This window comes from Chenopodium quinoa, unplaced genomic scaffold (assembly GCF_001683475.1).
Source record: "Chenopodium quinoa cultivar QQ74 unplaced genomic scaffold, ASM168347v1, whole genome shotgun sequence".
Classification (NCBI taxonomy): Eukaryota; Viridiplantae; Streptophyta; class Magnoliopsida; order Caryophyllales; family Amaranthaceae; genus Chenopodium; species Chenopodium quinoa.
The window spans coordinates 448,601-474,997 of record NW_018743608.1 but is presented as its reverse complement, the minus strand read 5'-3'; the positions used below and the strand labels follow the sequence as shown (position 1 = coordinate 474,997).

At 37.7% G+C, this 26,397-nt stretch overlaps 1 protein-coding gene across 2 annotated transcripts; it reads right to left on the bottom strand.

Annotated features, from left to right (window-relative positions):
* Window positions 1–867: 867 nt before the first annotated feature.
* On the bottom strand, window positions 868–25,996 carry LOC110682881. Of its 2 annotated transcripts, XR_002503506.1 has the most exons (5): window positions 25,571–25,996; window positions 21,746–21,907; window positions 21,441–21,565; window positions 21,220–21,267; window positions 868–1,297 (listed from the first exon to the last, which is right to left on the bottom strand). XR_002503506.1 is itself a non-coding variant. In XM_021859222.1 (4 exons), the coding sequence occupies exons 1-3, from the start codon at window positions 25,791–25,793 to the stop codon at window positions 21,236–21,238; spliced, it is 417 nt and encodes a 138-aa protein (XP_021714914.1). In that variant the 5' UTR covers window positions 25,794–25,993; the 3' UTR covers window positions 868–1,297; window positions 21,220–21,235. The 2 variants fall into 2 exon arrangements, 1 of the variants encoding a protein (XP_021714914.1); XM_021859222.1 differs by lacking the exon at window positions 21,441–21,565 and having other exon boundaries at window positions 25,571–25,993.
* Window positions 25,997–26,397: the final 401 nt, after the last annotated feature.

Below are 26,397 nucleotides of genomic sequence, written 5' to 3'. Positions count from 1 at the left end.
TACATCCAACCAATCACCCGACCCATCCATCCACCCGTTAAATTAATATATACAAAAGTAAAAATAAATGTTTTTTTGAATAATTTAATGTCTATTGTAATGTTAGGAATTGACATTTGTTTTTAATTTAGTAAAAAGGAATAAATATTACAAGGATGTATCAAAGTTTTAATAAATTGATCACTTTTTTTTTTCAAATCTTGATTTTAATTATGAAAGTGCAAAGTTGTATTTATATATTTATTTCACCCGAATTATCACCCGATCCACCCGATTCATCAATGAATGACGGATGGATCGGAAGTGGATGAAGGAAAATTAGGTGATGGATGGGTCGGGTGATGGATGGATCGTTGGTGGATGGAGGCGGATGAAGCATCACCCGATCCACCTCCGATCCATTGCCATCTCTACTTTGAAGTTGAGCATACCTTAAATTTCACCTTTTATTCATAGGTTTTTTGTTTAATTTGGCGGTAAAGCCACCGAAGATGGTGGTCTCATCGGTGGTATCATCGGAGGAAGGTGGATACAAGTATGATGATGGTAGAAATGGTGGTGTTGGTGGAAGGTGGGTGGAGATCGGGGACGAAGGAAGCTTCAATGGAGAAACTTCAATGGTGCGGTGCATTATACAAAAGGTGGGTGGAGTACACAAACGGCGTTAGTGGAGTTAACAAGCATTATTCAACATCTGTAATCTGACTCATCAAATGCTAAAAAAATGTGAGCTGGCAAAAAAGATTGACAGAAGTTTCAATCAAGGCTTGCTCAGATTGTAGTCCCCTCATTGTCTGAAATGGTTTTTCCTGCTAATCTATGCCATCTTTTAGAGGTTTCAAATTTGAGAATAAATCATAACTCGAATGATTTGAAAATTAATATAATAGAATGAATAATAAAAAGGTTTTCATGCCAGTAGTTCCCCCTCAGAATAATTTGAATTGTGTAACAAATACTGCGATTGTTATACAAAAGTCTCCAAAACAAAAGTTCAATACCATTTGTTTCCACAAAATTAGTGAGGAAGAACAAACCCCAGGCAACAGTATGCATGCTTCATTTGTCCAAACTGAAGAGAAAACGAACCCAGCTTATCAGTTTTGTACATAAAGCAAATCAAGCTCCACCAAGAGAAAACAGTCTTGTGCACAATTAGCTGAATGTAAATCCAATTCTAGAGAGTTGAACCAAAAAATCGACACCTGGAAGACTATATCATGTACGACCACATTTAATCTTCCATATTCAAATTGTCTGAGAATGCCAAACTAATGGGAATACCTGTATAAAGAGCCTGCAAAAGCATTTGCAAACATCTCGTTTATGTTTTATGATAGCAATGGTAAGAAGAAAAAATGCGAGCATTTTCTGTAATAAGAAAACTACAGGTATATTCAGTACGGAAACAGAGTTAAAAAGAATTAATAATTGTATCTTTGACAGAGAACACTCTCTACACAAACTAAAAAATCTCCTCAATTTCATTACATGGTTAAAAGCAAGGCTCAACACTAACGACCCATTTGGTAGGTGTCCATAAATGATGGCAATGTGAATGAATTTGTAAATTGGCAAGGAAAATCAAGGTGATCCCATGATAATGGATGGTAATAAAAACATAAAAAAAAAAAAACAGAAAAAAAATGCTTGCAAATGAAATTGCATTACCATATGGATTACAATGTAAATTTCCTTCCTAATTTCACTAAAAATTAATTCTGATCAGCACCATTTATAACCGGCTATCGAACAGGCTGAAATAGTAATAAGACTAGTAACTAACTAGTCATACACCATGCATCTCTACCTTTTGATGATGATAACCATCTGTAGGTGACAGCAAACTAATGATGAGACATGCCTTGCAATAGTAAACGCTCTAGTGTTCCATCCCATTTCCACTCGAGTAATGCCTCAATTTTGACTCGAGTGATACCTCAATATTGAATCGAGTGATGCCTCAATATTGACTCAAGTGATGCCTCAATTGATGACTTTTCACTGTCACATTCAGAATTCTTTTTTTTTTTTTTTTGAAGAAATCACATTCAGAATTCTTAATCTTGTTTTGTCTAAAAAGAGATGAAGTAATTTCTGATATTTTTTTAGCATTAAATTGGCTCATTTCTATGCATGAACAGCCGTCTGACCATGTCCCATACCCGTACCCAAGTCATGCATGCCCGTAGAATAGGGGGTGCAATGTACCTTGTTGCACACGTGATAAGTGGTCTGAAAGACCACTTATATGCTTCATTTACCCCTCTATTTAGTCTCTTTCTCAACCTCCTAGCCCTTTTTATCTTTATTTTACCCTCTTTCTCGATTAGTTTCTCTTCTCTTGATAGTTGGCCCTTATGTGTGTGTTTTGGCCCTTTTGCTTGTTTTTCCTAGAGTTCTCATTGCATGAATGATACCCCCCCTCCCCAAACCTCTCACAAGTGTGCTTGAGTTCATGTTTTAGGTTGCTCTGGAATGAGAATTTGCAAGCCGACTTAAGCCACTTGAGACTTGCGGAGCTAGAGTTGTGCTTTGGAGAAGAGCAATAGAAGGCTCAAGCTTCGGATCAAGGAGCTTGGAGCGGTCGCTCTACCCCTCTGGAGTGGCCGCTCCAAATGAGAAAGGATGAAACTGCCAGACTGCTTAGAGCAACCGCTCCCCTCGGCAGGAGTGACCGCTCCATTATGCTGAAGCGCCCGCTATAATGTGTCTTCTTGAAGTTGTTTTTTATCCCTTCTAATCTAGGTTTTTAGGGGTTTTAAGGAGGGGGTATAAATACCCTTTTGGATGTAATTAATATTAACCCTATTTTAGAGAGTTTTAACCTAGGTTTTCTAGAGAGAGAGAGTGTGGTTTTCTTTAATTCCTCCATTGTTGAACTTTAAGTTATTTCAATTTATCTCTCTTATTTTGTTTATTGCTTTCTATTTTGATTGTTATCATTGTTTGTGGTTAGTTTTGTTGCTTTGTTTTGTTCATCCTTGTTTGTGAATGATGTTTGATTTTGTGGTGGTAAATGTTTCATCTAGCTTTGTTTCAATGGTTTCTCTCTCTTCTATAAGCTAGATTTCTAGCTAGGGGAAGGGGGTGAAGAATGTGGATTGATGTTGACTAAATGATGATGGATGATTGATTATTATGCCTTGAATCGATGATTTGCGCTATAAATTGCTTGGGATTATAGAGTGCACCTTTAATTCCCGACTTTGAATTGTTGCCTATGTTGGATTCACATGAGTGATTTAATTTAGGTATCAGATCTCGATTATCAATTTGCTTGAACAATTGCATGGGAATGAATTGTTTAGGAGGAATTTCATATTCCTTGGCTTGTTAATCTTGATTTCCATCATTATTTTGATGTGTTGGCCATGTTTGGAACCCCCATACCCCCTAGCACTTGTTTTCATTGCGTGAATCCCTTGCTAATTGTGTTTATTAGTTATCCTTAGTGTTTAAATCTCAAAAAAAAAATACCGAAAAATACACTCCTTGGCTCTTGTGTTTATGAATTTTATGATTGATTTGTTTCGTTTCTCTTGGAAATATGACCCTTACTTCCCTCTATATTCGCTTATTTTGGTAGTTATGGTTAATTTGATAGGATTTTTAACGATGCTTTCTACCGATATCAAATTTTGGCATCGTTGCTGGGGATCGAACCTGGGCCACCCGCGTGACAGGCGGGAATACTTACCACCTAGGAAGCACGGAAACGGACTCGGACACGGACACGGACACGACACGGACACGGGAAAACGGCAATCCTGAAATAGGGGACACGGGTACGGCGTATAACAAGTCATATAATATATTAAAAAAACGAGAATTTGACAACTAATTCAATAAAACACTAAATAATTAGCCTCAAAACACACAATTTTAATTAAACAAGTAAATGAACTAAGTGTACGGACATAGTCTCATACATATCAAGAAACCATCAAACCAAATACACTAGTTTATATCAATGAAGATAGTCATGATTAACCATAACAAGTCCAACAAAACACATTATTCACATCACAGCAAAATTAGCAACAACAAGAACCACAGAAACTGAATTTTCTACTTATAGAACCACTAATCAAAACTAAAATTAGAAACTTCTCTCAAAGCATCAAAGTTTTCTTATATAATAAAACCAGATCAAAGAAGCTTAATAACACAATTATAAAGCCTCGTCATTCACGTTGGTAATACACTCTTTAATCAACCAAATATGAAGGAGATAAATGCTATCAAAGCTCCAAGTATAAAAGCAAACATAATTACACAAATCTCAGAACAATAGGAATCAAGACACAGTGAACATTGCATCTTCAAAACCCCAGGATCCACATGCTACATTTAATAAACACAAATGAAAAAAATAATCCATAAGCAATATTCCACTGATCTCAAAGAAGATACATTTAAATAAAATTAATTAAATTAAAAAATCTAACTTTTCACAAATTTAGAAAGAAGTGTATGAGGTATTCTTGTGCACATGCTCACCAAACCCAGATTCCAAAAACTCAATTATTATTATTATACTATAAAATCCCTTACAAAATTTCTTCAATTTCAACCAAAATTTCTTTGATACCCACAAATTTCGTCCGAGACATCCAATTACCCTTCAGCTTCAACTTCTAAATTTCTAATTACATGATTCATGAAACTGAAATGCAGAAAATTAATTGAATTTAAAAAAAAACGTTGAGAACCATACCTGGGAGTCTGGGACAGCAAGTCAGCAACGACAATGAGAACGGTGGAGTGGTGGGTGGTGGCTGAGGACGAACAGCGGCAATTGAATGAGGCAGAGGCAGCGACGACAGTGACTGAGTGACACCAAGCGTGGAGCAACGACGACTGCTGACTGTGTTGATGCGAACGGTGGAGTGGTGGGTGGTGGGTGGAGCAACGACGACAGTGACTGAGTGATGACAATGGTGATGACTGATTTCGCGTGAGGCAGAGAGGAAGATGAGAAATTGAGAAGTGGAAATAGGCAGGGAGGCAGAGAGGCAAAGCAGAGAGCAAGACTTTAGGTTATTTCCCGAGTCATACCAAAACGGCCCGTGTCTAAGGGTGACACGGCCCGTGTCCAAAAATCAAAAACGTCAAAAATAAACCGGACACGGTTTTTGGAGTGTCCGAGACGTTTTGCCCCGTGTCCCACGCGTGTCCGTGTCCGACACGCGTGTCGACTCGGACACGCCTGAACTTACGAGTGTCCGTGCTTCGTTGCTTACCACTATACTACAGCGGCCCCTACAAACCCCTAAAAAAGAAGAGATTAAAAACGGCTTAAAAAAGCAGAGCGAGCGCTTTAGCATAATGGAGCGGTCGCTCAAGTCTAGGGGAGCGGTCGGTCGCTCCAAGCAGTCTGCCAATTTCACCCTAGGAAAAACAAGCAAAAAGGGCCTAAAAATGAACTCAAGCACACTTTGCACTCTCGAAGAACCCCATAGTGAAGGGAGTCGGTGTGGAAAAGGGCTAGTCATCCACCGGTATTAACTTTGCAATCTCATCTCCAAAACCCAGCCGGTAGGCTATCCATGTTATCATGCCTCCACATTGTATGTCACCCGAGAAGGGGTTGCCCATATTGATTGGCATTGAACCTCTCGACCAAAAGATGCCCACAATTGAAGAGCTCGGCGTAATCGGTCCCTTCCGTGCCTAACCATAAAATAAGCAACTCCTCTTGGGTGAGTTGTCCTAACTCCTTCCTTGAAAATAGACAAAATACCATGAGCCTATAAAAGTATTAAAGGGCGAGGTGGACAATTTTCGAAGTTTAGGCGGAGTAGGATTTAAATCGAGTGGTGTCCATAATAATCCAACTCCACCAATCATGTTCAACATATCCCGGCCACAATTGATCCCCAAGCTTTTTGATGGTACTATCAGGGTTCCACCCGAACATCTCATTAAATTCCGTAGTGTAAAACTCCATTGTTTGTTGAATACCCGGAATTTCAACTCAACATCTTTTACTCCTTCTACCTCCACCGTACCGAAAGTTAGTGCAGAATGGAACTTGAGGGTGAGCTCTCGATAGGTGCATGGAAATCTTTCCTTAATCCTCCCCGTGGTGGAATCAACCACGGGCATTTTCATCACCAACAAGTTTTCCCACCCCGACTCCACCGCAATTTGCTTGCTCTATGTATCCCAAGACCTTGACACGTTGAATCACAATAGAACCTTGTACTCCTAATTGGCTTCTTTGAAAGTTCGGCATAAAATTGTCTTTGTTAGGCTAAAGGAAGTACAACAGTGTAAGGCTTAGTGGGTTCAAGTGGTCTTGCTCGGTTCTAGTGTGTTCAAGCTCCGATCTTTGGCTCTTCAAGGGAATAATTCTCCTCTTTTTAGTATTTTTACGTCTATTTAAAGGATTATTCTCTTGATTGTTTAAGTATTGGTTCATATTTTTTATTTTGGTTAAAGGTTTGTAGATTGAAATTTGGTTGAGAATTTCTTGTGACTTAGTTTGAATTGTTTGGTGTAGTGTGGGAATTTTTATGGTGGTGATAGTGAATTGGTGTGGTTCTTAGTATTGATTTCCTCTAGGTGTTGATTACTTGTGAACATTGTTGTGATTTTGGTTCAAGTTAAGTGTGGTGTTGAACCTTGTTGTGACATTGATTAAATGGGTGTTTAGAGTTTGTTGTTGGTTCTTGTTGCAAGGAACGTTTGGTTGTTGATTTTTTAGGTATTGAATTGTGCTCAAATGGCTTCCCGTAAGTTGAAAAACATCTTTTCCGACTCCTCATCCCGTAAATCACAAAAGCAAGCCTCCACTTCCTCCCATAATGAACCCCCTCGGCCTTACAGTGTTGTACTTCCTTTAGCCCAACAAAGACAATTATACACCGAACATTTAAAGAAGTCAATTAGAAGTACAAGGTTCTACTATGAATCAACGTTTCGGAATCTTGGAATCAATAGAGCAATTAAGCAAATTGCGGTGGACTTAGGGTGGGAAAACTTGTTGGAGATGAAAATGCCCACGGTTAATTCCACCACGGGGAGGATTGAGGAAAAACCTCCATGCACCTACCGGGAGCTCACCCTCGAGTTCCTTTCTACACTAACTCTCGGTACAATGGAGGTAGAAGAAGTAAAGATATTGACTTGAAATTCCGGGTATTCAACAAACAATGGAGTTTGATACTACAGGAATTGAATGAAATGTTCGGGCATAGTACCATCAAGAATCTTGGGGATCAATTGTGGTCGGGATATGTTGAAGAGGAATGGTGGAGTAGGATTATTATGGGCACCACTCGATTTAAATCCAACTCTGCCAAAGCTTCAGAAATTGTCCACCCCGCCTTTCGATACTTCCATGGGCTCATGGTATATTGTCTATATTCGAGGAAGGAGTTGGGGCAACTCACCCAAGAGGAGTTGCTTATTTTATGCTTTGGCATGAAAGGGACCGATTGTGTCGAGCTCTTCAGGCATGTTTTGGTGAGCCTATGGAAGTATCGAAAGGCGGGGTGGACTACAATGTGAAGGCATGATAACATGCATAGCCTACTGGTTGGGTATTGGAGATGAGATTGCAAAGTAACACCGATGGATGACAAGCCCTTCTTGTACGCCGTCGCCCTTCACTATAGGGATCTTCTTCGAGAGTGCAAGATTAGGGACGCCTTCGTCCCAAGGGTATGGATGGTTAGGCAAGCTTCGCCTAATCCGTTTGTCACTAGCCCTCCCAATGTTTGCCCTAACCCATGGCGGGTTCCGAAGGAGCAAATACACCCCCTTGACCTCTCTTCTAAAGAGCGTGACCTCTTTTCTCCTCAACCACAACAACATTGAACATCATCATCATCATCAATTCGGGGAAGCGTCCCAACATTTACATGTCCCCTCCTTTAGTGAGGGAGGTATGGCTTCTTCTTCTTCGTCATTTGATATTGAGAATGCTTTTAAAAGTTTAAGTTTGCAAGTTGGTCGGTTGGCAGAGGTCGTTGATGGTCACGAGGTTTACAATGCCAACATCTACGATTAGCATGTAAACCAAGGGCACTTTGAGCCCCCCATGAACTATCCTTATTTCCCGCCTCAACAAGGCCCGGTTCCTAGTTGGGAGGAACCGCATATCGGCGACACTCCCCGACAACCAACTTGGCCTTATTGGGAAAGGTCATCCTCTCAAGGTGGCCCCCGAGTGGACTATCCCACTCCATCGAGTTATAACTACCATTATCGTGGGGACCCTAACTACCCCATGTGCACCCCGAAGCCGCTAGTCATGCCTCTCCCATTCTACCCACTTCCGGATTGGCAACAAGAGCTATACCGGAACCGTGGATTCCCACCAAGCTTCACCGGTGGATGGGAACATCATGGCCCTCCCACGGACTATAAGTGGTGTCCGACCAAGTGAGGAAGGCCCTAGCTCCCCCATGGATGAGTAGGGCCTTCGGCCTTCTTTTGCCCTTCCCCCCCCCCCCCACCCTTTTTTCCTTTTTGTCCCATCGAGGACGAGGCTCCGTTCTAGGTGGGGGGGTGTTCCATCATTGTTTTTATCTAAGGGCATTTATCGTGAGGTAATATGATTACCAATAAGCGCCTCTTGCAAGCTTATTATGTTTCTGTTGATGTTTATTTCTCCATTCTCTCTTCCAAAATCAATGATTTTTTTTTTTTAACAATAATTTCAAGTGTTGGCTCCCAATGTGAAAAATCCAAACTCCTTTTTAATCCAAATTAATTTCCTTTTTCTTTCTTCTCTTACTTATTTTCTTTATTGCTTTCTTATAGTTTTTTTTTATTTTATTATTTGTTCTAGTTAACCCTTGTTACTAACTAAATATTTTTTCGAGTTGTTTTAGTTCTAACATTTGTGTAGGTTTCAACGATGCAAATCCGGGTTGATACAAGCAAGAGAGCTTCATATGATACGGATTTGCAATCTTATACGCATTTGGTGAAAACTTTCCATCTCAACTCTTTAAATATATGAATTGGTTGCTTAGTGTAGGCTTAGTTCTAGGTATGAGTTGAACGGTTCGAGGATGTATGCATTGATTCTTCGAAATCTATTGGTCGTTGGTATGATGCCAAACAACCTTTGTTTGTCGATTGAGAATTATGTGTATACATGCCTTTTTACTTATTCATGCTTTTGCCTTTAATGTTTTTATGCTTTCAATAAAAGGGTTTCAATGCTCATTTCCCTCTTAGATGATTACCGATGACATTATGCATGGTTCCCTTTTGCCCTTGCAATTGAGTGATTAGTAAGGGGACCCTTTATCCCTAGATGTGTTACAAGTCCGCGCAAGTCTATGGTTAAATTAAACCTAGATGCCTAAGGTGAACCAAATGAAACTTGAGAACTCTATCCCATACTTAGGTCTTTATAGAAATGAATGCCTTGTCTTTGAAAATAATCTTGCTTAGACTAAATGAATCGAACCCCTTAAATGCTAGTAAGCCTCTCCTAGCGAATGTGTATGATGGCTTTGTATACCAAATGTCTTGTTCTCTTAAGTGCTAATAAGTGGTTAAACCACATGGCAAAAATGTCAACCCCTTTTAAAAAAAAAATGAAAAAGAGAGCTCCAAGAGTTAAAAAAGGCGAGAGCAATAACATTCTTATAAATTAGGGGACAATGAAAGTTAAATAAGTGGCAATGTCCACATTCTCTTTTGTATGCAAGCATGTAGTAATCCAGTAGCTAAGGGGAGGTGTAATAAGGCTATTGGAGGAAAGATAAATGAATCTAACTTGAAAATTGAAGAGGGCATGTGTAATCAACGTATTGATAAGGCCTTTGTTGTGGTGAGAAATGGGGTCTCATCTTCAAATAAGGTGATCCTATGAGTATCTAAGTTTAGCTAGCTTTGTCCCCTTAGCTTGTATTCATGACAAGGTCGAAGTTGGTTGCCCGAAAATTGCTTTAATGCCTTTAGGGATAGCAAACCATGCAAGAGGGAAGATATTTGGGTTGAGTATTGAAAAGAGTTGTGAGTTAAACTCCAAAGGAAACCCTCACGAGAGCATCACTTGTCCTCTAGAGCGATCTAGAGGTTTAAATGGCTTGTTACACATGTAAAAAGTGACTTAGTGTATATTCTTGTTCCCTTTGTCTATTTTTCTTTTGTTTTAAGCTTGCTCGAGGACGAACAAGGGATTTAGTCGGGGGACATTTGATAAGTAGTCTAAAAGACCACATTTGTGCTTCATTTACCCCTCTATTTAGTCTCTTTCTCAACCTCCTAGCCCTTTTATCCTTATTTTACACTCTTTCTTGCTTAGTTTCTCTTCTCTTGATAGTTGGCCCTTATGTGTGTGTTTTGGCCCTTTTTGCTTGCTTTCCGTAGAGTGCTAATTGCACGAATGATACCCCCCTCCCCAAAGCTCTCACAAGTGTGCTTGAGTTCATGTTTTAAGTTGCTCCGAAATGAGAATTCACAAGCCGACTTAAGCCACTTCAGGTCAGGACTTGAGGAGCTAGAGAGGAGCAATAGAAGGCTCAAGCTTGGATCAGGGAACTTAGAGTGGTCGCTCTACCCCTGTGTAACCACATGAGAAAGGATGAAACTAGCACTTGTAGCGAGTGGTCCATTATGCTGAAGCACCCGCTCCTGGTCTTCTTGAAGCCGTTTTTAGGGGTTTTAAGGAAGGGGTATAAATACCCTTTTGGATGTAATTAGCCACTCTATTCATATATTAGCCCTAATTTAGAGAGTTTTTACCTTGTTTTCTAGGGAGAGAGTGGTTTTCCTCGATTCCTCCATTATTTAACTTCAAGTTATTTCAATTCAAGCTTTTGATTAGTAATTTCTTTCCCTTATCTCTCTTATTTTGTTAATTGCTTTCTATTTTGATTGTTATCTTTGTTTGTGGTTAGTTTTGTTGCTTTGTTTTGTTCATCCTTGTTTGTGAATGATTTTTAGTTTTGTGTTAGTAGATGTTTCATCAAGCTTTGTTTCAATGGTTTCTCTCTCTTCTCTAGGCTAGAATTCTAGCTAGGGGAAGGGGGTGAAGAATATGAATTGATATTGACTAGATGATGATGATTGATTATTATGCCTTGAATTGATTATTTGTGCTATAAATTGCTTGGGATTACTGAGTGCACCTATAATTCCCAAATTTTAATTGTTGCCTATTTTGGATTCACGGGAGTGATTTAATTTAGGTATTAGATCTCGATTAACGATTTGCTTGAACAATTGCATGGGAATGAATTGTTTAGGTGGAATTTCATATTCCTTGGCTAGTTAATCTTGATTTCCATCATTATTTTGGTGTTGGCCATGTTAAGAACCCCCGCACCGCCTAGCGCTTGTTTTCATTGCGTGAATCCCTTGTTAATTGCGTTTATTAGTTATCCTTAGTGTTTAAACCTCAAACATAAATACCAAAAATATACCCCTTGGCTCTTGTGTTCATGAATTTTATGATTGATTTGTTTCGCTTCCCCGTGGAATATGACCCTTACTTCCCACTATATTCGCTTATTTTGGTAGTTAGGATTAATTTGATAGGACTTTTAACGACGATTTCTACACCGATCAACAGGGCCCTAATTTTAAAAGGGGCCAAATTTTTATTTTTTTTCTCCTATTCTCTCTCTTTTTTTTTTTTTTTTTTAAATCTGCAATGCCTTATTGTTTCTAACACCCAATAACGCAACAAATCACGGCAATCACGCTCATTATTTTCTTCAAAATTATTTTCCTCTCTTTATTCAAGCTTCTATATTAGTTCCTATAACTTTCCAAATTCCTCCATTAATTCAAATTAGTTGTATCATAATTACATCAATTCAATTCCATGGAAATTATATTGCCTATTTCTCCTTTCAAGGATTTTCAACAAAAAAATATATATTCAGTCAAATTCAAACGATTATTCTTCCATAACAATGGCAATCAGCAATTAATTTTGATTTTCCACAATTATTCTTATCAAACGGCTAATTATTCTCTTGTATATATATATGGGTTATCTTCCATCATTTTTCAATCATCTAATTCTCAATTGATACACTCATACATCAAACAAAAACAAAAACAAATTGAGAGTACTGCTTTGACATCTTTGTGAATTATTGATTTGAGTGATTCATTCTTTCAATTCTTTGCCCATCGATTTAATGTAAAATTTTGATTTTTTCTTTTTCATTTTTTTTCTGGTTTTGATAATGTCAATTGAAGCAATTTTTTTTTGTACGGGCCTAATATTCATTCAATTTCTGTGTTAATTCATATCTTTTTCCTGGGAATTTTTTTTTTTTTTTTTTTTAAGGGGAGCAAACTTAATCATTAAATCGCAAGATAATCCTCGAGTACATAGTGAGCAATATCATGAGGAATACAATTTTCCCAAACTTGTTCTAAGTTATTAGGAAAACTTTGCCAAATTGTGCGCCACCACATTTCCTTCTCGTTTCACATGCATCCAATGGAGACTAGTATAGGAAGTGCCCAATTCGATCGCATCAATGAGTATAGCATCAAGCTCAGTTAAGTGTGTAGCTCCCTTCGTCAGCCGATTAATAGCAACCTGGCAATCTAATTCAATAATAGCTCGTTCACAGCCACATCTTCGCCCCAACCTCAAGGCCATGACAATGGCTTTGCCTCCGCAACCTCAGCTTGCCACCACGCTCTTACCCTTCTAGTAGCAGCAAATACGACACTACCAGCAGAGTCACGCGCCACAACCCCTAAACCCACCCAGCCCTCATCCATCAGCGAAGCATCAGTATTAATTTTGATGACATTGTCTGGTAGGTACTAGGACTAGAGTGACGGGTGTTCAAAATAGTAGAGTAGATAGCCTTCGTATACCTTTCATGTTCATCCACCCATCTGAAGACACGGTCTAGCAGCACCGTAGAGGACGTTTCCTTCTGTTGAAACACCTTCTGATTACGCTCTTGCCAGATCCCCCAAAGCAAATACAAACCTCGAGTCTGTGTCCGGGTTAATCTTCTTCCAGCTATCAATCAACTCACAGGAGTGCCAGCAAAATTCTGCACACACATCTCTGAGCAGTCAACATCATCCCACAAACCACAAGTTCTCTCACACTCGAAAAAAATATGACTCCATGATTGCACATAATTCTCGCACCAGGGGCAACTATCATCAGTGGTCAGATGGCGGTGTATCAGCAGGCTTCGCACAGGGAGAGTTTGGGTACACAAATGCCACAGAAAATTTCTAGCCTTAGGACAGACATTTGCCTTCCAAATTTCAACCCACACAGATCACACCCTTTCCCAGCATATATGCGGTTTTCACCAAATAGTTCCCGTCTTTAGAAAACGCCCAAGCCAATTCATCATAAGGGAAGCGAGGGCTTAAGGGAATAGCCATAATACAATTTCTGTCCCGATCATTAAAGTGCGAACTAACCACCTCCCAGTCCCACTCCGAGGCTTCGAAATTAATCAGGTCACTGACTTTCGTAACTTCAGTTGAAGGGGAGCTAGTTGCAAAACGAGAATTGTCGTCAGCTAACCAAGCGTCATCCCATATTCTAATTCGATCATTCCCCACCCTCCATAGCATGCCCTCCTCAATTGAAGCCTTAGAACTCTAAATACTACGCTAAGAAAAACTACCACCATAACCCAAATGAGAATCGAGGAAATCACAACGGGGATAATACTTTACCTTCATTACCTTACCAAGAAGAGAATCAGGTTTACAAGCAAGTCTCCACGCTTGTCGTCCCAATAGAGCATCATTAAAGACCGCTAAGTCTCTAAACCCCATACCACCTAAACACTTAGAGAGTGCATAGTGAGTCCCAACTCTTCCAATGAATACGTCTCTTATCACCACTTTCACCCCACCAAAATCTAGCCATCGCAGAATGCAATTTGTTAATAACCTCCATTGGAAACTTGTAGACTCCCATGAGATAAGTCGGGATCGCTTAAATAACTGATTTGAGCAAAATTTCCTTCCCTGCTTGAGATAGTAGCTTTTCCTTCCAACCTTGAAGCTTCTTCCAAACTCTATTAAGCAAAGCTTCAAACACAAATCTTTTAGACCTTCCAAGAACATTCGGGATTCCGAGATATTTCTCATGCTTCTCCACCTGTCTAAAATTCTCATGATCTCCTTTTGCTCCACCCTCACACCTTTGCTAAAAGACACCTCTAATTTTTCATAATTAATTTTTTGTCCGATGCTTCGTACTCGTTGAGAATATCAACAATTACCGAGCATTCCTATTGAGTTTCCCAAGTAAAGAGAAGGCTATCATCTGCAAAAAGGAGGTGAGAAATTCCCGAACCATTCCTACTAGCCCTAACACCATAGATCTCCCCTAGTGAAACCTTCTTATGAATCATCTGTCAGCCACGTAAACCTCTAGAAGGAGTCACCGATCCACAAACCTCACCATCGATGACAAAAGAATATTTTACCGTGAATACCAACGTCATCACCAAGTTCACCCATCTACCATCGAAGCCCATTTTTAGGAGAAGTTGCTTCAAAAAGCCTCATTCCACTCAGTCATAGGCCTTGCTCATATCAAATTTCGTTGCAATGTGCCCCTTTCTTCCCTTACTTCTGACTTTCGTGGTATGAAACAATTCCATCGCAATCAAGGCATTATCTGTAAGATAAAAACACTCTGATTTTTCAAGATGATCTCGGCGGAGAACCACACACTTAGAGATGAGCTTGTAAATAACATTGCATAGAGTGATTGGTCTGAAATCTGCAGCTACTTGCGTCTCCTTCTTCTTCAGAATAAGTGCAATGTTAGTAGCATTGGTGCGGTCTAGAATGGGGTTGCCATTTAAAATTCCTGTAACAAATTTTGACAAGTCATCACCAACAATGTGCCAGAAACGTTGATAGAAAACCGCATGCATACCATCCAAGAGCTTTACTTGGATGCATTTGCTTGAGAGCTTGGTGAACTTCCTCTTTAGAATATGGCCTTGTCAATAAAGAATTCAAGCTGTCCGAAATTGAATTTTGGACACAATCAAGAATCGGGGCAAAATCATGAGAAGTGGGATTATTCGAGGTGAAAATCCCATTAAAGTAGCTGCTTATAACCTCTACCAACTCCTCTGTACGCCACACCCCACCATCATCCCAAAGGCCGGAAATCTGAATTTTCCTTTGTCGTTGAGAGGCCTTGTGATGATAATATTTCATGTTCTTATTGCCATCACGAACTTTTGAAACTCGGGCTCTTAGATACCAATACGCTTCCTTTTTTTCATTTAAATCATCTACCAACTGTTCAAAGCACTCTCTGCAATTTTCATCAGTGATCGGAAGAGCTTGCACCTGCTTCAAAGCATAGGATACTCTGCTGAATCTTATTAAAATTTTCGTCACTCCAAAGAAGCAATTTCTTGCTGACCACAACCACCTTCTCAAGCACACCAGCCCCATTCGAACTCTCCCATGAGGTCCTCACAACCTCTTTACACCCCTCATCAAGAAGCCAATAAGTTTCGAATTTGAAACTCTTCTTCTTCTTCTTTTTCTTGCGTGGAACATCTATACAAGAAAGCAAGATTGGCGCATGGTCAGAAATTACACGGATTAAGTTCTCGTAGCCTTCGAAAATAGTGTGCACCATCCCTCCGATGCCAAACAACGATCTAATCTTTCCCTGACTCTAGTTGCAGCAGTTCGGCCTTGCTCCCAAGTATACCAGGACCCCGAAAAGCCCAAATCTCTCAACTCGTGTCTTTCGATCACATCACGAAAATTTTGTAATTCTCTACGTACCCCACCAGCACCCCCATCTCTTTCCTCATAAGAAAGGATTTCATTGAAATCCCCTCCAATTAACAGCGGTATATCATCCTCGCAAATGTGATCAAAAAGTCTCTGTTAGCTCTCTCCTTTGTTTTTGCGCAACCGTAGATGCCCACATATCTCCCCTTTGCTGTACCATCGCACCAGATATCACCACAAATGTGATGTTACGAGTATGAGATTAATCGAAAATCTACATCCTCCTTCCAATAGATGCATAAACCCCCAGATTTCCCGACGCTCGAAACACCAAAAGCACCATAGAATCCCAAGCTTCCTTTATGATCCTCCACTACCTCCTTGTCCATCATGGTTTGTGACAGAAAAAGTAACCCCGGGCAATGTCTACGAATCCATTTCTGGAGTTGACGAACTGGTCGGGGATTGCCCATTCCTCGACAGTTCCAAGCCAAGATATTCATTGGGTTTAGCGGGGTAGGTCATTGCCAACCTCCGCCAATGGTCCCACACCAGTATCAAATTTTGTATAAATAATTTTCTTCTGAATGTGCTGATCTTAATGAATCAGTTCCCCCCTCCTCCCTAGTGCGTTTGCTGCCATCAATACCCTGCTGCACACTCTCATTGTCACTTCCACCTACTCTAGGAATTCTTTTCCACTGTCTCTTGCCCCCCTTAACTCCAACATCGTCAGTTTTTAATCTGGCTTCATGCACACCCTCGCCACGTTACCCTCTCCCACGTTACCCTCTCCCCTACTCCCTGATAAAAGGTGCTATGTTGTTTTCTAATTGTTTCCCCGTTATCACCATCAATCGAGGTAGATATTTCCCCCACCATCTCCTTGTTGCCTTCCTGCCGAACATTTTCCACCTCCCCTTCCCTTATTTTAAGCCCCTTCAATTTAAAGCTTATCTGCATCGTCACCCCCACCATCCCCACTACTAGGAGGCATTTGTTTTTTGGTTATAAACAAACGCTTAATTGCATTACTCAAACCTCCATCTTCCTCCCCAATATCACTCTTTACTACCTTCCAAGAGGTGGACACCCTTAGTTTCTCACTGAATTTCCTAGTCCCTACTAACTCATCGCAATCCTTCTCACCATGACCAAGTAAGCCACATAGGTAGCAAAAAACAGGAAGTTTCTCATATTTAATAGGAACTTCAATGGAACCCCTCCCCGTTTTTAATTCAACAACATTCATGAGAGGTTTATTCACTCCACAAGAACACGGATTCTCAAAGATTTGTTAATACCAATAACATCCGATTTATCCATGGCAAGAAAAATCCCAATTTTATCACCTATTCGTCTTGCATTATCCTCATTATTTCTACCCTTAAAAGGTAAGTCATAAATACGCAACCAAAAGGGAACTACATTCAAAGGAATTTCGAAGGGTTTTGAGTTACCTTTAATGTCATCACGGATCAGAACATGATGATCAAAGTGCCATGGCTACGAGTCCATAACAAACTGCTTATCCTTCCAATGATGGAATTGAAAGAAAAAAGTTTTTCGCCTATAACATTCGCCTCACATCCATATTTAGGGTTCCATATTTTATTCATTGTCGAAGTCAAAGCATTGGAATTGACATTGCGCGTAGTATGAATCCTTCCAACAATTGCCAATTCGATTTGCGCATCTTCATCGCCTCCTCCACTTCCTCCCAATCAATCTTACGCTCCTTCGCAACAGGTTTGGAAAGAGGATTAATAGCATGATCAGAGGTTTCGGTTTCAAAAGTAGCCATCATAACGTACAAATAAAGGTAGAAATCAACCTTTAAAGTAGAAGCAAGGACTAGCAAGAGCTAGAAGGAAACCCTCCAAAGAGAAAACCCTAGAGGGAACTAGCTTTGTTCCTGGGATTATATATATATATATATATATATATATATATATATATATATATATATATATATAGTCAATTATGGATTAAATATAACATTACAATATAAAATTTGCGTTTTGATTATTTGGTTTTGATTATATATAAAATTTGCGTTTTGGTTATTTGGTTTTCTTCTAAACATGGTGAATTATGGTTTACCTTCAATTTTAGGGTCATATGAGAAGAGTCTTACAATGAGATATAATCTTGTCCATTCAAATAAATTGATCCAATGGCTTTAATCACATGTCTCATTAATGGCAAAACCGTAAATAATATTAAATACTTCTTTTCCCCAATTCTCTTTCTCTTCACGTGCACTACTTCTCCTTCTCTTTCCTCCATTTTCATCACTCTTCCTCTGGCCACTTTTGTTCAAAAGAAGATCCAATCTCTCTCTCCTCCCTGCCTCCTTGATCATCTTTTCCCCCACCTTTTCTCTCTCTCATCTTTCTAGCTTATTCCCATCCAAAATCCAATCCCTTCCCTCAAACCTTTGAACTTCTGAGTGAGTTATTGTTTGATTAATACAAGTATTGTTGAACAAAGAAAATTACAAGTAGGTAAACTCTATCACAAATTCGAAAATCAAATTAATCATCAATTTTATTTCATTGTAGATCAAAATGGATTTGGGAGTTTCTTGACTAAGTGACTCAAATTAGCGTGTTCCTGTGAACGAACCCACAGCTCAAATGCATAATTTTTAAACTAAACATGCATTATTCTTGTACAAATTGTGCATATATTTTTGATGATATGTGCATATTTATTGAGTTAAATGTGCAAAAACTTTTGTACTAAGGGTGCACATCTTTTAAATTAAATGCGCATATTGTATAATATGCTCCGGACGAATCTATTTATGATCTAAATTAAGGTCAGTGAATCGTTATTATTGGGGTTGCAAGTCTTTCATGGCCACAATTACTTTCTCAATCATCTCTAAAATTAAAAGTTAGAACTCTAAATATGTTCTAATGGAGAAGAGAGAGACAGAGAGTTCGTCAACGATAAACAATACGTAAATAAAAGTGAAAAATAAATGTGCAAAATTTTTGAATTAAATGTGCATAATTTTTTAATTAAACGTGCATAATAATTGTTCTAAATGTGCATTTGCACATGTGAAATGTGAATCGTTGGATTTATTTGTATGGTCAAGATTCCTTCTCATCCTTCTCATTTTAAGATCCTTATCATTGGATCACAACCCTATATATAGGAAAATGGAAATTAATAATCCCACCTTTGCTCGGTCTTTTCAAAACAATCCCACCTTTGACATACATCTTCTTTTAACGATCCCTTACCGGTTTTGGTAGGATGGTAACCTGTTAGAGTAGGTAATTTGCCACGTGTTGATTGTTTATAGGTCACATTATTATTATTTTTTTAACCTTCTTCTCTTTCCCCACGACCACCTTCTTCCATGGCTTCCCAACCACCTTTCTCTTCCATGACAAATTCACAAGTGTTACTGTCAAGATCTCTTTCTCTCCTTTTGATTTTCTCTCTCCTCTTCTAAGGATCTCTTTTGGTTTTTCCTCAATTTTTTTTTAGTTTATCTGGTTCGTTCTTTATTAATTTTATTTTTTTGATCGGTTTTTTTTTTTTCTTTTAATGTTTTGAATTTACATTTTCGATGTGTTTATTGTGATGTTTGAGTTAATTATTTCGATTATTTTGGCTCAAATAGTATTGTTCTTATTAATATTGTAATTTTTGCTTGTTCATCTTCACTATTCACTTACCACGGTTGTAGCATCAAAACCGCAGCACCTCGAGAAAAATGTAGCTTTATTGTGTCGAGATTCTTCAAATGCTTGTTTCAAGGTGGGGGATTTCGATTCAGGAAGAGGGTTTTCGGTGTGGGTGGGGATTTTTGGGGTGGGAATTATGGTGGTGTGAATTTCGGGGTGAGCTATTCAGGTGGGAGGGGTGGGGTAAGGGGTGGTTCAGGCGGCGGCAGGGTGTGGGGTAGGGGTGGAGTTGCAGTTCAAGTGGCAAGGGTTATTGGGGTGGTGGTTATGGTGGTTAGTTGCCATGGAAAAGGGTGGAAAGGTTGGAAAAGGAGAATTAAAAAATAAATAAAAAAAATTTAACCTATTTAACAGGTTATGGGTCAAAAGGACCGTTGAAAGAAGATCATGTCAAAGGTGGATACTTTGGAATAATCGAAAGGTGAGATTGTCTTGGGAAGACCAAGCAAAGGTGGGATTATTTATTTCCATTTTTCCTTCTCTCTCTCTCTCTCTCTCTCTCTATATATATATATATATATATATATATATATATATGAATTAACACATAATTGAATGAATATTAAGCTCGTAGAAGAAACCAGGACCGTACAAAAAAATGGCTACAATTGACATTATCAAAACCAAAAAAAATTAAAAAAAAAAAACATTAAAATTTTACCTTAAATCGATGGGCAAAGAACTTAAAGAATGAATCACTCAAATCAATAATTCACAAAGATGTCAAAGCAATACTCCCAATTCGTTTTTGTTTGATGTATGAGTATATCAATTAGGAATTAGATGATTGAAGAATGATGGAAGATAACCCATATATATATATATATATATATATATATATATATATATATATATATATAATATATATATATATATATATATATATATATATATATATATATATATATATATATATATATATGTATGTATATATATATGTATGTATATATATATACGTATATATGTATGTATATATATATGTATGTATATGTATATATATATGTATATATATATGTATATATATACGTATATATGTATGTATATATATATGTATGTATATATGTATATGTATATATATATATGTATGTATATGTATATATATATGTATGTATATGTATATATATATATATGTGTATATATATGTATATATATATATATATGTATGTATATGTATATATATGTATATATATATAATAATTAGCCGTTTGATAAGAATATTTGTGGAAAATCAAAATTAATTGCTCATTGCCATTGTTATGGAAGAATAATCGTTTGAAATTGACTGAATATATTTTTTTTTTTTCCGTTAAAAATCCTTGAATTCAATTTTCCATGGAATTGAATTGATGTAATTATGATAAAATTAATTTGAATTGATGGAGGAATTTGGAAAGTTGTAGGAATTAATATGAAAGCTTAATAAAGAGAGGAAAATAATTTTGATCCGTGGACTGATGTCCTTAGGCAAATTTTGGCACAAACAAAATCAAGCATGTATTCAAGATTACATTAGAGTTAGCTCATTAATGCCCATCTAAATAGATGGGGCCTTCATATAAAAAATAAAATAGTCTGCTCATTAGTCGATCATGATCATAGCAAATTTATAAGAATAATATATTCCTATACACTAAAAGAGCAAATTGATATAGAACAACAAAATCAACAAGTTCTAGCAATCATAAAAGTCAATTTGTAATTTAATATCTAGATATCGCTCATCTTGTACTAAATTTAGTTATCCAGTTGCAACATAACCTTAACCAACCAATATCCAAAATAAAAAAGAGCCTTAAGCAAGGTAATAACTGAGACATACCTGTTATATGAGGACTTTACTTGGCGCCTCCTATATTTGATTTATTATCTGCAAAGATAGAAGAAAACAAAAAAGGGTAAATAAGAAAAAATAAGAAAAGGGAATATATTGTCTTCATCTTATTATAGTTGTTCACATTAATTACCAGCTAGCCAAGAACAAGAATATATTTTTGCAAAAATATATGCAGTGTCATTGTTTGACTTTCCCAAACTACCAACCTGCTTTTAGAAACCAAACATAATTTTAGTCTCTAGCTTGCGGTGAATAATATTGTGAAGTCTTAGACTAAGTAAACCAGATGAAGTGTTCCATATGGTTTTTTAAAACTTCATCTCTGTTATACCTAGAAAAAGGTAAACAAGTAAAAATAAAAAATAAATTAATTAATTTAAAAAAAAAAACTACCTTTATTTTCGTTCCATTCACTAAATCAATTGCCAAAAAAATTATCCAACAAATTTTAAAATTTTATCTCAGCTAATTAAAAAAATTTTGAAAATTGAAATAATGAGAAGTTACATACCAATTGAGCCAATAGACATCATACAGTCGATATTATCAAGACGATGTTGCACAGATCTCAAGACTGCGTTCAATGATGACACTCTTTTCCTGATATTAGAAAGCTTGGTGGCATGCTGCATAATAAATGGCAATGGTACATCCTCCAATAGCTGATCGAGCTCTACCAAGCCGAGAGCATTAGAAAAGGCAGAGCATTCATTTAAATAAAAACTACAATACAAACAGCAGACCAACAAACAAAAGAAAATAAAAAGAAAATGCACTGAAGAAGAAAAAGAATGGTGTGTGTGATGCTTTTATATAAATTAATGCAAAAGAAATGACCCATCAAACACGACATTGCTCTAGTATAAGTTTTGCTAATCAAACCCTTAAGTCATCTACAATCATCACTAGGGATAATTGTCAAAGCCTCCCTTATATATAGTATTATATTTAGATGACAACTGCGAAGCACATGTTTGAATAACTATCTTAGAAGTCCAAAAACTTGAGCTTTGCTAGCATTTAAATTAATTCGTCAAATGCTCCGACAACTGACCCATAGACTCACCATGCTCCCTGACCTCCACCAACCCATTACCATCTTCCTCCACTGCAGGTCTGCAGCCACCATCACCGTCTGCCCACCACCAATCACTGCTGTCAGTCCCAACCACCACTTTAATCATAAAGTCACAACACCACCACAGTATCCCCAGACTAGGGATGGTAAATTCGTAATGGCTCAGATTTGAATAATCCTAACTTCAACCCTAAAACCTGCCAAAGTTCTGATTCAATCCGACTTAGACTCTCAATTTTGTTTCGACCGAATATGTTTCATTTTTATTAACAAAAAATAACAATAAAATAAAATAATCTAAAACAACTAATCTAATGATCCTTACTATTTTTATAGGAGTCATTTGGCAGTGCCACAAACTAACAAAATTTTAACAAAAATATATAATCAACATCAGAGGCCAATTAAACTGTAAATATATGATAAAAAGTATACATGTACAAAGTCGGACTCAGATCGGATAACTCTTCGACCCTCCTCCAACTCGGAGTTGGATTTTTAGAAATGGAGACGGATTCGGGTTATTAATGTGAGATTTGGCTCAGATTTTTTTTTTTCTTCGAATCTGAGCAAGATTGCCACCTCTACCCATGACCCTAACTCCTAACATGTCATTTCAGACTATCAGGAGTATGCCAAAGGTATAGAGAGGGGAGGAGGGGTTGAACACTTGCTGAAGAATGGAGGGAAGAGGGACAGCAAACTTAAGAAGTGGAGGAAGGGAGCTAAAGACTCACAATTCATCAAGAGAAAGGAGGCGGAAGGAAGCAAGCTCGCCAAAGGATAGAGAAGGGTGAAGGGAGGGGAAGGGAACACTTGGTAGAAGGCTGAAAGGGAGAGGGAAGTCGCCAAAGGAGGGAAAGTCGAGAAGGGGGGTGCGATGCATCCTATCAGAGCACCACCCTTGATGACGTATACTAGACATAGGGCCAACAGAAAGAAATCATTTAAGAATGTGTGAGGTGGCAAAAGAGACAAAGAATAATCAGGGTAGCTGGGATTCAAAGACTGCTGATAACAGGCTGTGAGGATAGCAAAACAAAAAGGGAAGGGGAGGGTAACAGTAGGGGTATTGAGAATTGTGTACTAGTTGCTTGAGTGAGTGTAAGCCTCTAAAATTCCTTAAGAGTAATTACCCGATCATCATCTTCCTCTCCTTGTTTTCAGCGTCTATCAATTATTAAATTAATTTGTGACTAATCTGCATCTAGTCGCATTGCAACTTACAAGTGGTACTGGAGCAAATTTATCAATGGCTCCTTCCACCTCCAGGCAGCGGCTAGACAGACTTGAACTGAAGCTAGCCACCCTAGAAAATTTTGGTGATGACAACGGTGGAACGAGCAATGGATAGGCTATAGAAGGGAGGATAAAAACCAGGAAGTTCTCGATCCAGATACAAACCTAGTACTAAAAAAGGGAGCAGCACAAGATAGACAGCACACTGGCAAAACAACAAAAACTAACTATACAAACTATACACTTAATTTAGTTAATTTCTCAAGCCATTAACAATCTTTACTTCCTATCTTCCTAGAGACAATACCTAGGATTCTATTTCTAATCTCAAATTTTATATTCTTTACAATAGTATGTACACATAAGACTTTTAAGTCCCATAGAGCAGTATTTCTAGCTTTCCAAATCTGGTACACAATTGCCAAAATGCAGGTTGTAAACACTCCTTATTGAAAACTATCTAGTTTTGTAGCTATTTCACTTGCTGTATTCAAGTTCTTGAGGTTGATACCAATACCTAGACATTGTTGCATCTGCTCCAAAAATTTTAGGCTATAAGAGCAGTCAAAATTAAGTGATGATGATTCTCAGCAACATCCACACATAGCAGGCAAGTTGTATCAGTAGCAGCCCCAAACTTTAGCAGTCTATCTCTGGTTAGTAATCTCTGCTCCCAATCAATAGTTTGATGAATATAACATGACCACACCCAACAGAGCAATGGGAGGTTAGCATTAACTACCGTGATTTTTTTTTAATTAAAGGGAACAATTATCTAGAGCAACAACAACAGGGGAACTAGTCACCACCCACCAGGGAAAATGTTAAAATGGGGGTATTGAGTCTGGCAGAACCTAGGAGAGGCTTTGAGCACTCCATAGTGCTCACAAGGGAAGCAATCTAGTAGGGGTGAGGCCAAACCATTACCCACAATTTCAAAAAGACAAGATTGAAAAATTGATTAATAAATGAGAGAAACTTGAATCATAACAAAAACCCTCCAAGTTTGTCAAATCTATTACGAAGTATAATATTCTGAAGGATTTCTAATATCACGTTTTACAAATCAAGATAAAACCTTGAATTGTTGCGATTTTTGAGATTGTGTTGTATGTCCAATCTTCATGAATAACATGGCAGGCAATGAGGATAATGAGCAAACTTGCACACAACTCTTAAAGCAACATTGGCCAGTTCAATGATGAGTAGTTGAGCACAGTCCATAATTTAGTGGCAGTGGGCATATGGCCAGTAATTAGAATGCGCAGAGGCAGGCACGAGAAAGGGTGGTTGGTGATGGTTGTGGCGCTGAGTAGAAATGTGACGAAGCAGTAGAGGTTTGGTAGGGGTGCAAAGACAGTGATTGCTGTTCATTTTACCTTTAGCTAATTACTCGTAAAACCCAAAGGTAAAGAGTGAAGTCGTATGAGCCAGAAGACCTATTTTGGAAAATGAGAGCTAATATATCAAGGTTTACAAAAATCTAATCATATACTCACCATCAATTCCTTTGAGTTTCGCTATTGCAATACTCACCATAATTTGGTAGTGAACAATTGAATTTTTAATCACAGTTGAGGTAACAGAAACTTTCTAATACTACTGGTATTTTGAGCTTGATTGAACCAAAATGTGAAGGAAGGCATATAAACCGAAAATTAAACAATATCTCTAACCACCTAAATTGGACATAAACAAAAGTCCACAGCACATTATCCCTCGTGATTATTGTGCAACTCCTTCACAATTCTCCTATTTAAGAATGACAGACTTAACATCAGAACTAATGATTTTAATTACCAATTGAATTTGAAAGCAGAATATACCAAAAACACTGAATGATAATTCGTATTATACGAATCAGAAACTGATTCTCTAACAATAATCGACCAAAAAAAAAAAAAAAAAACAGAAATTCAGAATTAAACAAATTTAACAGTACGACAAAGGATAATTTAATTACCAAGTACAAAACAAACAAAAATGAAGGAAATTGTAGTAAGTGATTGAAAAAATTACCAGAAGTAAGACGATCAAGAGCAGAAAAGAGGTGAGTTTGGCTTCGAGAAGCATCTTCAGCTTTGTAATCAAAATCCCTAATAATAGTAGCAACCATTGTAGAAATGCCTTCAGCTAGAGCTTCTGAACTACCCGTGATGTTATCATCATTTTCAGGCGAATTTCTTAAATTGGAATTATTAGTTGGTGCATTTCCGGTTGAATTTGTGTCGGAATTCGACATTATTTCCTCGGCTTTGGTGAATCACAGTGATACGCTAGACGAAGAGGGGAGAAAATATGTGCGCTTGAATTACGCAAGAAGGTTTTTTTGGTTCCGGTGATCACCGGACAGTCAATTGACTTTTCTATGGCAAAAATAAGGTGGTGTTTGGTTGCAACTTGCATACATATTTGTTGGAATTGAAATTTCTCCTGAATTTTGTTCGAAGCTTGTTTGGTAGATAATAAAATGGGAAAAAAAAATGAGGTAAGTGTAAATTCATCATTTTAAGAATTAAATTGAAAAAAATGAGGTAAGTGTAAATTCGTCACAAAACATAAGAATTAAATTGAAAAAAAATGAGGTAAGTGTAAATTCATTACAAAACATAAGAATTAAATTGAAAAAAATGAGGTAAGTGTAAATTCATCACAAAACATAAGAATTAAATAGGTTTTGAAATTATTAGAGGAACATTTCTATTTTACCTAAGGGAATATGTACACTCCTTCCTTTCTTATTGGTTGAAACTAGCTCATGCATGAAATTTACATAGTACATCAGGGTGTACCATGTAGAAAATAAAGGCATTCTTAGCTTTAATTTTTTTTTTAAATGATTTATC

Bases quoted from the DNA above. Each gene is read 5' to 3' on its own strand.
- LOC110682881 (XM_021859222.1), bottom strand. From the start codon at position 25,793: ATGTCGAATTCCGACACAAATTCAACCGGAAATGCACCAACTAATAAT. The intron at 21,908-25,570 runs GTAATTTTTTCA...TCGGCTTGGTAG, and splicing joins TCTTGATCGTCTTACTTCTG to AGCTCGATCAGCTATTGGAG. The intron at 21,268-21,745 runs GTATGTAACTTC...CTATCTTTGCAG, and splicing joins GATGTCTATTGGCTCAATTG to ATAATAAATCAAATATAGGA.